This window comes from Microcaecilia unicolor, chromosome 3 (assembly GCF_901765095.1).
Source record: "Microcaecilia unicolor chromosome 3, aMicUni1.1, whole genome shotgun sequence".
NCBI classification, from domain to species: domain Eukaryota; kingdom Metazoa; phylum Chordata; class Amphibia; order Gymnophiona; family Siphonopidae; genus Microcaecilia; species Microcaecilia unicolor.
Genome location: NC_044033.1, coordinates 412152689 through 412166762, shown reverse-complemented (window position 1 = coordinate 412166762; position 14074 = coordinate 412152689). Strand labels below are relative to the sequence as shown.

Genomic DNA, 14074 nt, shown 5'->3' with positions numbered 1-14074 from the left:
TGAACTGGGTCTAAGCTGGTTCAGAAGGACGTGACCTGGTGTACTGTGGTTTACTTCCTCCTTGTTGGGGGAGGGAATGAGAAGAGAGAGTGAGCCGCTGCAGTGACTGAAAAGAAAAGGTGAGTGTGCAGTGGGGGATTGGGGGGTGGAGGGATCATGTGACATGGGAGGGAAATTGGGGTCAGAGTAAAGGGGTGAATGTGCCATAGGGATGGAAGCAGCAAGCTGAAGGCTGGCATGGGGGATAGTGTAGGGAGAAAGATACAGTGATAGCTGGAGGGGAGGGGCTAAGGAGAAAGAGGCACACCCAGCATCCACCTTTCTCCAGCCCCCCTGCCCCAAAGACACAGATACACACAATCTACCTTTCTCCAGACTCTCTGCAAAAATAAGAGTCCTGAAGATTGGCTTAGATAAGTAAAGCACAGTTAAAAAGTGCAAATTTTTGGCACTAGCAACACACTATTTGCTGTGCCAAAAAATGAGAGGTTCAAGACCAATGAAAAATAAGTGAACCCATCATAGGACTTTTGAAAAAGTCTGTCTTAGCGGTTTCTGATGTCTTTTTTTCCTTTCCATATACTGGTGAGTTTCAATTCACTTCAACTAGAAGAGTCAGGTTGCTTGTTAACTTTGTACCTAATAAGGGTAAATATTTATTTTTATTTTATTTTATTTGTTACATTTATACCCCACATTTTCCCACCTATTTGCAGGCTCAATGTGGCTTACAAAGTATCGTATTGGCGATTGCCATTACGGTTGATAACAAATACAAGGTTGTGTTATGGTCATAGGTAGAAGTGTTTCAGGCGTCATGGGGTTGAGGATAATAAATTGTCCAGTACGATCGTAGATTATCTTGTGTTGCTGGGTGTGGGGATTTATGTCTGTCACTGTTTGTCCTTATATTTAGCGCTACTCTCTAAAGGGGTAGCAGCACTGAATGCATGGACAGTGTGGCTACCATAATGGCATTTTCTTCTCCCCCACCCCTTTCCACTACCTCTTACTCTCTTCAGTCTTCCATATCATTTGACCCTCTCTGCCAGAGATGATCCAACTGAACGAAATGTTCCATTTTTTCCTGATTTTATTTATATGTAGTTTGTGCAGCTTATATCCCCAGATTGGCCCCAGCGTAGGGGGAGGGGCAGGGTGGGACATTGGCGGGGGGGGGGGGGGCACCACAATATCTTGATCTAGCCCTGGACACACTGAGGTGTCCTGCAGTAGTGTGCCGATCAGGGTGCGCTAACACTACACTAAAAAAATAGTTTTATTTTTTGGCGTAAGAGCCGTGTTTATGGGAAGAGACTAGGCATGTCCTGTGTTAATCGGCTAGTGTGAGTACATTGCCATGTGCTGCCCAATTAGCGCAGGATTCCTTACTGCCTAGCAAATAGGTGGCGGTAAGGGCTACCATGGTAATGACCATGCGCTAATTGGGAAATTAGCATGTGGCCATTACATGAAAGCATACAAATGCGGCCATTTTGCCACCACACTAAAAGTGGCTGCAGCACATGGGAAACCCACACGCTACAAACAGCTCCGGCTACTTTGAGCATGGCTTAGTAAAAGGGCCTCTAAGTTTTGTCAGAGTTTAGGAGCCTTACCAAATAGAGTCTTACTTCTTGTGTTCACTAAGCGACAAAGATGAGTAGATGGCCTAGCCAATTGCAAGAGATCTAAAAGTACATGTAGTATGATACACAGATGACAAGTTAGTTAGATAACTAGGACATAAGCCATATAAGATGTTAACAACAAAAATAGGTACTTTGATTCAATCCTTGCATGGATAGGAAGCCAATGCAGCTTATATAACAATGGTGTCACATGATCGAATGTTTCACCTTTCAAGATCAGTTTTGCAGCAACATTTTATAATACCTGTAATCTTTAGGATTGTTTACAGATGTTACAATAATCAAGTAGCGAAAGAATGGATGAATGGCTGACAAGTTGTAAATGACAAGCATCCAAAAAATATTTCAGTCTCCATAATAATTTTAGCTATTGAGCCTTGTCTACGATAGCACCACCAGTTAATGCAGCTGTGAGCTCACTACCAGGAAATTAACTATGTTCTTTCTCTATCATTCTCTTAACTCCCATCCAGCCTTTTACATTCATTACTATTTATTCTCACTCCTCTATAACATTTAGTATCTTTCAGTTCTCACTGACCCTCCACCCGGCCTCCATTTCCCTCTCTCCTACCTTTCCATTTCTTTGTTTCCCATCTCTTCTAAATGGGGTTTTTTGGGGTCTAATGATCTCAAAGTAGCAAGACAGTACAATAAGTTAGTGGCCAAATCCAGAGGGAGGCAAGGTGCAAATGGCGAGAGAACCAGTAGAAAAAAGGAGGCAATAATGTCTCTGTACAGGGCATTAGTGAGGTGAGCCTCACCTAGAGTATCACATCCAATTCTGGAGGCTGTATCTGTGAAAAAGAAATAGACTGGAGGTGATCCAGAGAAGAACTATTAAAATGGTGCAGGGTCTACACCAAAAGCCAAGTGGGATATGTCTGAAGGACCTAAAATATGCATAACTTAGAGCAGTGATTTTCAACTCAGGGACCACCAAGCCAGTTGGGTTTTCAGGATACCCACAATGAATATGTATGAGAGGTAAAAACATAAGAACATAAGCGTTGCCATACTGGGGCAGACCAAAGGTCCATCAAGCTCAGTATCCTGTTTCCAGTAGTGGCCTATCCAGGTCACAAGTGCCTGGCAAGATCCCAGATATTTGCATGTAATAGAGGACATGCATGCTATTACATCTCATGCTATTCGCTGTGGATATCCTGAAAACCCAACTGACCAGGAGGTCCCTGTGGACTGGGTTGAAAATGACTGACTTAAAGGACAGGAAAGAGAGAGAGAGAGAGAGAGAGGGGGGGGGGGGGGTTGAAAGAGGCTTCAAATAACTCAATGTGTAAATAATGCACAAGAAGCATACCTTTGTCAAAGAAAAGTACTTTTAGAACAGGGGTTCTCAACCCAGTCCTCGGGACACACTAAGCCAGTCAGGTTTTCAGGATACCCACAATGAATATGCATGAGATAGATTTGCATGCACTGCCTTGATTGTGTGCAAATCTATCTCATCCATATTCATTGTGGGTATCCTGAAAACCTCACTGGCTTGGTGTGTCCCAAGGACTGGACTGAGAACCTCTGTTCTAGAACAAAAGATCATGGCATAAAGCTCCAAGGAAGTAGATTCAGAAGTAACATAAAAAAAGCAATACTTATGCACTTATATGTACTTAAATATTACTTCACAAGAAAAGTAGTGGATATATATCCCAAGGGAGGTGGTGGAAACTGAAACAGTAACTGAGGTCAAGAAAGTATGGAATAAGGACAGTGAAGTAGCGAAAGCGAAGCCTGAAATCGTGGGGTAGACCACATGTAGGGTTACCATATGGCTCCAGAAAAAGGAGGACGGATTGAGCCAGCCGGGTTTTACTTCCATTGCTTTCCATTGAAAGCAATGGAAGTAAAACCCGGCTGGTTCAATTACTTCCATTGAAAGCAATGGAAGTAAAACCTGGCTGGCTCAATCCGTCCTCCTTTTTCTGGAGCCATATGGTAACCCTAACCACATGGACCTTACATTCCTTATCTACTGTCATTTTCTACTGTGGTAACGAGTGTCCACAGAAGAGCAACAGGTGATTTTGAGAAGATCCCTTCAGTTTTAGGTAGAGGTCATTTTAAGGTAGGGGTTCTCAACCCAAGCCTCAGGACACACTTGGCCAATCAGGGTTTCTGGATATCCACAATGAATATGCATGAGACAGATCTGCATACAGTGGAGGTAGTGCATACAAAGCTATCTCATGCATATTCATTGTGGGTATCTTGAAAACTTGACTAGCTAGATGTGTCCTGAGGACTAAGCTGAGAATTGCTGCTTTAAAGGAATGAAGAAGAGAGAAAAGTACTGACTTCTGCTGATAGGGTGTAAAGGTAAAAGGTAAAGGGATAGTTAACCAATTAAGCTTCAACTCTTTGTGCATGATGGGAGAAAGTGTCAGTTGTGCTGTGGAGGGAGGTGTGCCTCTCAAATCTTGTTTCCTCATACTGTGGGATTTGCACTGAAATATTAGGAGGGTTTGTGGAGAGAAAGAGACTCAGCAACCTAAGTACCTAAAGAGACATTTCTCCTGCTACTAGGCTTGTGGTAACTGCCTGTGGAATTGAAAACAGCCTAAGCACATTTAAAGGGACAATTCCTGAGCTACTGTACTTGTGCTGCTTGCTTAATGAGAAATTTGGGGCAAAGGACTGTGCTAGACATAAGTGTGGTTAAAGACATTTCCTGGGAATTCCTTCAAGTACACAGGGCAGCCCTTGCTCTTCCACTTCTACTTGATTAGGGTTACCATATGTTCAGTTTTACCTGGACATGCCTTCTTTATGAGGACACAGCCGGGCAACCAGGCGGGTTTTGCCATCCTGCCCGTTTGTCTGGATTTGTGGACAAATGGGCAGGTTGGCAGGCGGGTCTAGGGGTGGCCTATCCTCCCTTCCCCTTACCTTACTGTACTGCTCTGGTAGTCTAGTGCTTGAACTTTCGGCAGCCATTTTGAATTGGCGCCGGGATGGGAGGCAGCAAGACAGTCTGCAGATGCTCCGAGCAGGAAAGAGGGGGTTGGGTAGGTTGGGGCTCTTCAGCTTGGAGATGGGGGTGACCAGGAAGGAATATGAATACCTTGAATCCTGCTACATTAGTTGCCCTGAGTGAGGTGGAGCATTTGGGTGGGGAATATTTGTTTGGCCTTTCAGATAGCACAAAAGCAAGAGGAAACTCCATGAAACTAAAAACCAGCAGATTGGAATCAGATAATGGAAAGTGTGCTTTTTTGCATGCAGCACATAATCAAGTTGTGGAACTTGTTGCCAGAGGATGTTGTCAGAGTGACCAATGTAGCAGGATTCAAGGTAGGTTTGGACAAGTTCTTGGAGGAAAGGTCCATAAAAATTATTGGCCAGATACACTTGGAAGAGCCCATGCTCATTCCTGGAGGTGAACGGTGAGAAATTGATCTACTTTTTGGACTCTACCAGGTGCTCAATGCATGTAAAATTTAATGAGTGTAAAAATTGTTTAATACACTTAAATATATAGGAGTTGTCCTGGATGCTAAACTTATTTCTAAACTTCATGAAGTCTGTCTATAAATGAAAGCTTTTGCACAAATTGAGACAATTTTTGCTGCTCGATAATTTCTGTTTATGTACCACCTAGTACTTTTGCCACTTGATTACTGTGATGCACTGCTGGTGGGCCTTCCAAAGTCCACCACATTTAAACCCCTGCAAATGGTCCAAATGTAGCTGCATGCATCATTACTGGGGTTAAATCAAGATAGTACATTATCTTGCTTATAATTGAAAAAGAAAAACGCCTATATTTCGACCCAAATCGGGAGATGGACGTTTTTCTCGCAAAGGCGCCCAAATCGGTATAATCGAAAGCCGATTTTGGGTGTTTCCAACTGCACTCCGTCGCGGAAACGAATAAAGTTGATGGGGGCGTGTTAGAGGCGTGGTGGAGGCGAGACTGGGGCGTGGTTATCAGCTGAGGAGAGATGGGCGTCTTTAGCTGATAATTGAAAAAAAAAAAGGCGTTTTGACCGCGATTTTGGGTCACTTTTTTGGACCCTTTTTTCTCACAAACAAGTCCCAAAAAAGTGCCCCAACTGCCCAGATGACCACTGGAGGGAATCGGGGATGACCTCCCCGGACTCCCCCAGTGGTCACTAACCCCCTCCCACCAAAAAAAAAAAAGCCCACTTTAAAAACTTTTTTCCCAGCCTGTATGCCAGCCTCAAATGCCGTACCCACCTCCATGACAGCAGAATGTGTTCAATCCTCTCACAGCCTTTCCCTGGGTCAGATGTGGCTCTCGGGTGCAGTACAGGGTCACATCAGCATTGCATTGTGGTGGGTGTAGGGTATTGGGCTCCGTGATTTCATTAGCTTGTGTTACAGTCTCACGATGTTGGTAGTTGTTAGGCTCTTCTCCCATAGTGCTTTTCCCCCTGCCTACTTGGTCAGAGTGTGCCCTATTGTATTTCCTGTTGTAGTCCATGCGGTAGTGGCCATTTTTGTAAGCCAGTTTTAGTTCCCTTTCCTGTGTTATCCACGTTAGAGAACTTAGTTCTTACCTTGAATGTGGCTGAAAGAGGGCATTGTACAGCATTCTGCCAGCTCTGAACTACTGCTAATCTCAGTACCAGGGAGACTCGTTGCCAGTGGGGCACAACCTCTGATCTGCAGTTAACTGTGAGTAAACGCGGTTATTCCAATAAAGGACGTTTTCGGAGAGATTAGTCTTCAGGTGTCAACTGGTGTGCCAATGTTATACAGCAGCAATATGTGCTAGAGACCTGCGTGTATGCAGGTCCCTGGAGCACTTTTAGTGGGTACCGCAGTGCACTTCAGCCAGGTGGCCCCAGGCCCATCCCCCCCCACCTGTAACACTTGTGCTGGTAAATGGGAGGCCTCCAAAACCCATTGTACCCATATGTAGGTGCCCCTTCATCCCTAAGAGCTATGGTAGTGTTGTACATTTGTGGGTAGTGGATTTTGGGGGAGGGGGGTTGGGAGCTCAGCACCCGTGGTAAGGGAGCTATGCATGTGGGAGCTTTTTCTGAAGTCCACTGCACTGACCTAGAGTGCCCAGTTGGTGTCCTGGCATATCAGGGGGGCCAGTGTACTACGAATCCTGGCCCCTCCATCAACCAAATGGCTCGGATTAGGACGTTTTTGAGCTGGGCGTTTTTAGTTTCCATTATTGCTAAAAAAAACAAACGCCCAGCTCAAAAACGTCCATTTTTTCGAAAATACGGTTCGGCCCGCCCCTTCATGGACCCGTTCTCGGAGATAAACGCCCATGGAGATAGGCGTTTGCGTTCGATTATGCCCCTCTATGCCTATTTTATGTTTAAATCTTTTTATTGATAATAGCACAAACAGATCCGTGTAAACAATAAGCAATACAACCAATCCTTGAAACTTCCAGGTCAAACCACTGAACCTTGTACAATACAATATACATTTTCAAAACCCCCTCTTCCCCCCAACCCCCCCACCCCACCCACTTCCCCTACAGATTCAATAACGGCTCCCACTTTTCTCTGAACCGGAAACCCGGTACACTATCCAGATTCATGATTCCACACCTGTCTAGCCTCATCTGATGTAGCAGCTGTGAATTCCAACTTGCCAGCGAGGGCCCCTTATCTGACAGCTAGGTCGTAAGGATAGCATTAATCCCAGAAAAGATGGCTAGTTGCATAAAGCCCTTGAATCCTTTCGGAGGGGGAGACGAGTAGGTATAGCAGTAAAAAAGAAGCAACGGATCATACACAAGCGTGCAACTCCAAATTGCATCCACTTCCCTTAGACGCCCCCTCCAAAAGCGTTGGACTATGGGACAAGACCAGAACATATGGCCCAAGGTAGCAAGGAGGGGCATAATCGAACGGCGCCGGCTGGTAGATGGATTGATTATATTTGGAAACAGGGTCCTTTTTCAAATTACTCCTGTATTAATTGTCCTCCCCACAGATGTGTTCAGGCTGGGCTGGGAAGCCTATGTAAATGGACTTCAACCCAGGGTCTATGATCTACTCAGGAGAAACTTCATTAGATACATTTTCAGAAAGAACACTCTAGATCGGGATAGGCAACTCTGGTCCTCGAGTGCCACAGGTAGTCAGGTTTTCAGGATATCCATAATGAATATGCATGAGATAAATGTGCATATACTGCCTCTATTGAATGCAGATCTATCTCATCCATATTCTTTGTGGATATATCTGACCTACCTGTGGCAGTTGAGGACCAAAGTTGCCCCTCCTTGCTCTAGATTTCAGAGGCTGATTAGGCAACAAAATTATTCTAGTCTAGATGGGTAATCAAGTTGCCATGTACTACAGCCACAAGTAGAGAGAAGCTGTTTGTGCTTTCTGTATTGAAAACTATCAAAATATTGAACAGGGCTATCTCTTATGGAATGATCCTCAGAGCCACTTATCTGACAAAGACAATAGACTGGTAGGCAAACTGAGCCAGGTACTCCAGCCACACGAATGGTCTGTAGATTCAAGAAAGGTGAAGATTATTTTCTGCATGTGGGGCACATCCATGGTGAACTTCTGTACAGATTTTCAAATCTCAAAACAGAAAAGTCTTTTAGTTCTGTTCCAAGATAGGGTTTAAACTCAGAACAAGGAACTATGATCCTTATACCCTTTATTGGTTTCCTCTCCTTTGGAAGCTATCTATACAGATCTCATTTAGACTGGGGAATTCTCCAATACTGAGCATGCAAGTGCAGGGAATGAAGTTGCACCCCAACATTAGGTGCCTTTTCCCCACACCTGGATGTTGAGAATGTAACCATAGCTTCTCTGACTCTGCCCAATAGTGTATCACAAATTCTTCTGGCTAATAGAAGAGGCTCCACTAGGTGCTTGTATGGTTTTAATTGGAAGAGGTTTGTTGTGTGGTGTGAGAGTATGGCCTTAAAGGTCTTTTCCTGTTAGAGTATTTTCTACATCTTTCTGAGTCCAGTATAAAGACCAGGTCTGTTAATGTTCACCTTATTATGACTGGTGTTTGTCATCACTACGTAGAAGGGCAACCCATCGCTGTACAACATTTAGCTGTGCTCTTTATACAAGTCTTGCTTCTATTAAAGCTTCTCATCAAGCTCCCCCCCCCTCCAGTTGTGGTCCACCTCAATGTTGTTGTAGTCCATCTATTGAATACTCCTGTGAGTTAACGTGCCTGACCTCAAAGGTCTTATTTTTTAGTGCCAGTCATTTTGGCATACAGTTAATGAGCTTCAGGTCTTAGAGATTTATCCACCCTATACCAATGTGCTCATGATACATATGTATAATATTTCACCAGGGGATGCGGGGTTATCCATGCATCAATGATCTATAAGTTATTATATTATATTTGTGTGATTTTATTTTTCATCTGAGGCCTTGGTAGTTTTGTCTAAGCAGGGGTCAAAACCTGATTAAAAGTATCCTGCTTAGAGAGGTGTGGTAGCCGTGCTAGTCAACTTTTAAAGGTAATCAATAGAAATAAAACAAAATAAAACATGGAAAAGAAAATAAGATGATACCTTTTTTATTGGACATAACTTAGTATGTTTAAAAGCCTTGAAAACGACGTATGACCACCTAAACATCCGGAAATCACTCAAAACTAACCTGTTTAAAAAGGCATACCCTACCGATCCAACTTAAATGCCTGATCTCTGCAACACAACCAAACTAAAGCATGTAATGGACATAAAACAACTCTTCAGTTCTACAATTCCCTAATGTGGCTGTGCCACATGAACTTTATCGTACCACAACATCACTTTGTATTTCTTCACACTGGAGTCTGCAAACCCCTCTCCGGTACTATGTAAGCCACATTCAGCCTGCAAATAGGTGGGAAAATGTGGGATACAAATGTAACAAAAATAAATAAAATTAATACATTAAGTTATGTCCAATAAAAAAGGTATCATCTTATTTTCTTTTCCTTGTTTTATTTTGTTTTATTTCTATTAAGTATCCTGCTAAAATCAAGGGGCTCCCAGAAAATTCTAAACACTTCTTAAGTAAGAAAAAGAAATCATGATTCATATGTTAGGAGTGTATGCATTTCCCAGTATTGTATCTTTCTTTTTTTATGATTGTATGCAGTATTATGTATCTGCCTTCTGAATTTTTTAAAATTATTGTATGCTTTTTCAGCACTACCAAGTTATTCACTAGTATTGCTAATCCTGCATTTGTACATATTATGTTTTCTTGGACATAGAAAGTTGTTTGTTTTTCAGATTACTCCACTTCAAACCTCTTTGGTATTGTCTGTTGGAAAAGTGTGGGGTGGAATTACAGATCCCATTGTTGGCTATTTTATTAACAAAAGCAAATGGACAAAAATTGGTCGTCTGATGCCATGGTAAGCAGAAATTTGTTCCCTGATTCAATAGAGCCATCTTAACTAAATACAGAAATTGCATTTAGCAATAAACTTAAGCTAAACAAATATACTATGGATAAATGCCATCCAGGCAATTAGTAGAGTTACCTCAGCAGACTATTTTTGGCCCCTTACCACAGAGACCAGTCTTCTGAGCCCCACTGGAAGAGGCATGGACTAGATGAGCGTTTCCCAACCGTTTTGCACTCATGGATCGGCAAATTGGCTTACAAATTCTTTGTGGACCAGGGAGGTGTAAGCAAAACCCAGCAGATTTTGTGTTCTCCCCCCTCCCCATAGCTGTCTGTCCCCTCCCTACTCTACTTCAAGAAAAAATACCTGAGCTGGTGGGGATCCCAAGTCCCAAGACCTCCCCACGATGGGTCAAAAATACTGTTCTCCACCTCGGCAGTCTGCGGCCCTGAGTCGCCAACACTGGTACATGCTTAGGGTCAAGGCAGATTACAGCAATATAACTAGGTATGCCTCTGATGTACACTTAAATATAAAGTATTAAAATCACATTTTCTTCAACCTATATTCTTAAAAATATACAAATATCTTTTTTAGAACATCTGAAATTAAACTGAACCCACAAGAAGCCAAACTCTGAATACAATGCAACACTAGAGAAAGAGAAAACAGTGACATGTGGCCTCCTGTGTTGTGCAAAATATAAAGATAGCAGATGTAGAATTTCAAAAATTGACATATTCCAATCACATTACAAATTAACAAATAAAAATAAAACAAAAATGGAAAAGTTAGGTGATACCTTTTCATTGGACTAACATAATACATTTTTTAATTAGCATTCAGAACCCAAAATCTCCTTCCTCAGATCAAGATGGTATGCTGCTATTAGGGTGTATTGTTTTGATCGGTGGAATGAGGTTTTGGCCTTGGAAATATAGTTTAAAAAATGTGTTAACATCATTATTTTCCATTTTTTTTATTGTAGTGGAATAACATGGCTACTACACTATTTTATTCAAAATTCAAAATAAAATTCTTTTTTCTACCTTTATTATCTGGCCATTTAATTTTTCTAATTATGTTAGACCCAATCTCTTCATTCTGCTTTCCACTATCTTTGTGTCCATTTGTTATTTTTCTCTCGTCTCCTGTCTTCTTTCCCTTCTCCACTACATCCAATCTCTGACATTGTTTGTTTTTTTTATTCCTCTCAGCATTCTTCCATTTATTTCCCCCCTTTCTTCATTCATTCTTACTATAGGGTCTTCAATTTCCTTTTTCTTTTTTTTACTGCATCTACCTACAGCTTTCCATCTCTCTTTTCTCTCACCCCAGTCTTACTATCTCTCCCCCTTCCATCCAGCATGTCCTTCTCTCTCTCTCCTTTCATCAGTGTCTCCCCTCCTTTCTCTCCCCCTTCCATTAGCATCTCCCCCATCTCTCTCCCTTTCAGCATTTCCCCCTCTCTAACCTCATTGTCATCCAGTTTCTCTCCTCTCTCTCCCCATCTTCCATCCAGCATCCTTCCTTCCATCCAGCTTCTCCCCATTTTCAATCCAGCATAGTTCCCACCATCCAGTTTCATCCCTCTTTCTCCCTTTCTATCCAGAATCTGCCCTCCCCTCCTTCCATTCAGTGTCTTCCCCTATCCTTCCCCTTCCATCCGGCCTTTCCCCATCTCCTCCTTCCATTCAGGGCCCCCCTGTCTGCCCCCTTCCATCCAGAATCTCCCCCTCTCTCTCCCCCTTCCATTTAGTGTCTCCCCTTCTCTCTCCCTTCCATCCAGCGTCTCCCCTCTCTCTGCCCTTCCATCCAGAATCTGCCCTCTCTCTCCCCTTCCATCCAGCATCTGCCCTTCCTCCCCTTCTATCCCGGATGAACCCCTCTCTCCTCCTTTCCGTCCAGCATCTCCCCTCTCTTCATTTCCATCACTCTCTCTCCCCTTCAACTAGTATATCCCCCCTCTCACCCATCTTTCTTCCTTCCATCCAACATCTCTGGTCTCTGCCCCCCTTCCATCTAGCCACTAGTGTGACTCTCTCTCCCCCTTCTATTCAGAATGTCCTCTCTCTTCCATCCATCATCTTTCCTCTCGCCATCCTGCCCTTCATCCACACACCCTCCTTTATTCCCCCTCCTTCCAATCAGACTCTGCCCTCTCACCCTGGCATTTTCTGTTTCTCCTACCCTTGCTCCGCAGCACTCCAATGGCTACTGCTTTCCAGGACCAGCTGCAGAGCTGCATCCTCTATACATATATCTGCAGACTCTGCCACCCTCATATTCTGTTCTCCGGAATAGGAAGTGATGTTGAGGATGGGCCCGGCTGCACCAGCAGCTGCACATATACAGGCTGCATCTTTGTGACTCTGTTGTGTGTTATTGTCACTGCTGCTGGTCTTTGGAAGCAGCAGCAGTGGGGGAGCAGGAGGGTGGTGGAGAAGACAGAACGGCAAAAAACGTTTGCCATCCAGTAGTTGAGAAACACTGGACTAGACCTTCATATTATCTCACAGATGTCTGCCTACTATACCTGCGTCGATTGAGGGAGTTATGCTTGACTTGATGAATATGATTGAGAATATAACCACTTTCTATTTTTTTAGGGGTCCTTTTACTAAAGGATGTTTTAAGGGCTTAGCATTAAAGCATTTTGCAGTATTTTACCTGTATTTGCACACTAACTCGCTCATTACTATACTGTACTATGAGGCTCATTTTCAAAAGAGAAAAATGTCCAAAAAGTGGCATAACTCTGCATTTGGATGTTTTTCCTCAAAAAAACGTCCAAATTGGTATTTTCAAAACCAATTTTTAGATGTTTTTCTATGAAGTCTGTCAGAAGTGCATTCAAATCACAAGAGGGCATGTCAGGGGCAGGTTAAGGGCAGGATATGGGTGTTTCTAACACTTGGACGTTTTTCTGCCATAATCGAACAAAACAAAAATATCCAGGGCTATTAGTTGGACATTTTGGTCTAGATCTGTTTTATTAATGAATAAGCCACAAAAAAGTGCACTAAATGACCAGATGACCACTGCAGGAATAAAGGAATGACACCCCCTTATTCCTTCAGTGGTCACTGACTGCATCCCATCCCGCAAAGTTGTTTTAAATATATCTTTATTAACTCAGAACAGAGGAAATAACAGAAGAAAAAGAACATCTGAACATGTAGCATCCAAATACAACATCATACCAGTGACATGGTTATAATAGTACATTGACTTCACCTATCCCCAAAGCGTTCTGGCAGATAGTAATGCATCTACTCTATTCTGAGTGAATTTAAAAAATACTCCAAATCAAAAGTTGGAAAATACAAAAACTACAAAAAAAAAAGAAATAAAAATTATAAGAATAAAAATAAAAGAATATATATGAAAATAAAAAGTAACATAAAATCAATTAAATAAATAAGGTGAAATTATATAAAGTGAAATAAAATGACCAGAGATGTAAAATAAAGTACAATAAAATAAAACTCCTGTTTTTCTCCTTAGTTAGATTAGGTTAGTGTGGGCATCCCCTCTCCTCCTGTTCTCCTCCGGGGCAGGAAGATTGACATATCGTTCCCACAAGTCATGATATTGTCGTTTGTAGAAGGATCTCGCCATCTTAAGCTGGCGGAGTACCCACTCCACCATTTCACTCATAGTAGAGCGCCAAACCTTAATAGAGGGTAAAGTTATAAATGAAACAGTACATACCAGCCTCTCTGACAGCTTCAGATGTTATGGCCAATCCTATTAGAGCAGCAAGAAGGTTACTGGAAAAGCCTAGTGGTCAGTTCAGTGCACTGTAGAGAAGGTGACCCAGGCCCATAATCCACTGTATTATTACACTATTACAGCCCTCCCAACAAAAAACCCAAGACCCACATATAGGTGACACCTGCAACCATAAGGGCTATTGTAGTGGTGAATAGTAGGTTTTTCGTGGGGTTTGGAGGGTTCACCATACAATTTAAGGGGGTAATGATGAGATGTGTATCTAGGACCTTTTATGTGAAGTCCACTGCAGTGCCCCCTAGGGTGCTACTAGGAAAGCTGTCTTCTCCTATGTCCCA

General features: G+C 42.7%; 1 protein-coding gene across 4 annotated transcripts in view; it reads left to right on the top strand.

Annotated features, from left to right (window-relative positions):
• MFSD2B (major facilitator superfamily domain containing 2B) overlaps positions 1-14074 on the top strand; it is a 104690-nt gene that overhangs the window by 19871 nt on the left and 70745 nt on the right. For 3 of the 4 annotated variants that reach the window (XM_030198804.1, XM_030198803.1, XM_030198802.1), the window contains one exon: positions 9883-10007. The exons of the other annotated variant lie outside the window; for it this stretch is intronic. In XM_030198804.1, coding sequence (XP_030054664.1) covers positions 9883-10007 — 125 coding nt within the window. The remainder of the gene's footprint in view (positions 1-9882; positions 10008-14074) is intronic. 4 annotated transcript variants of the gene reach the window in all.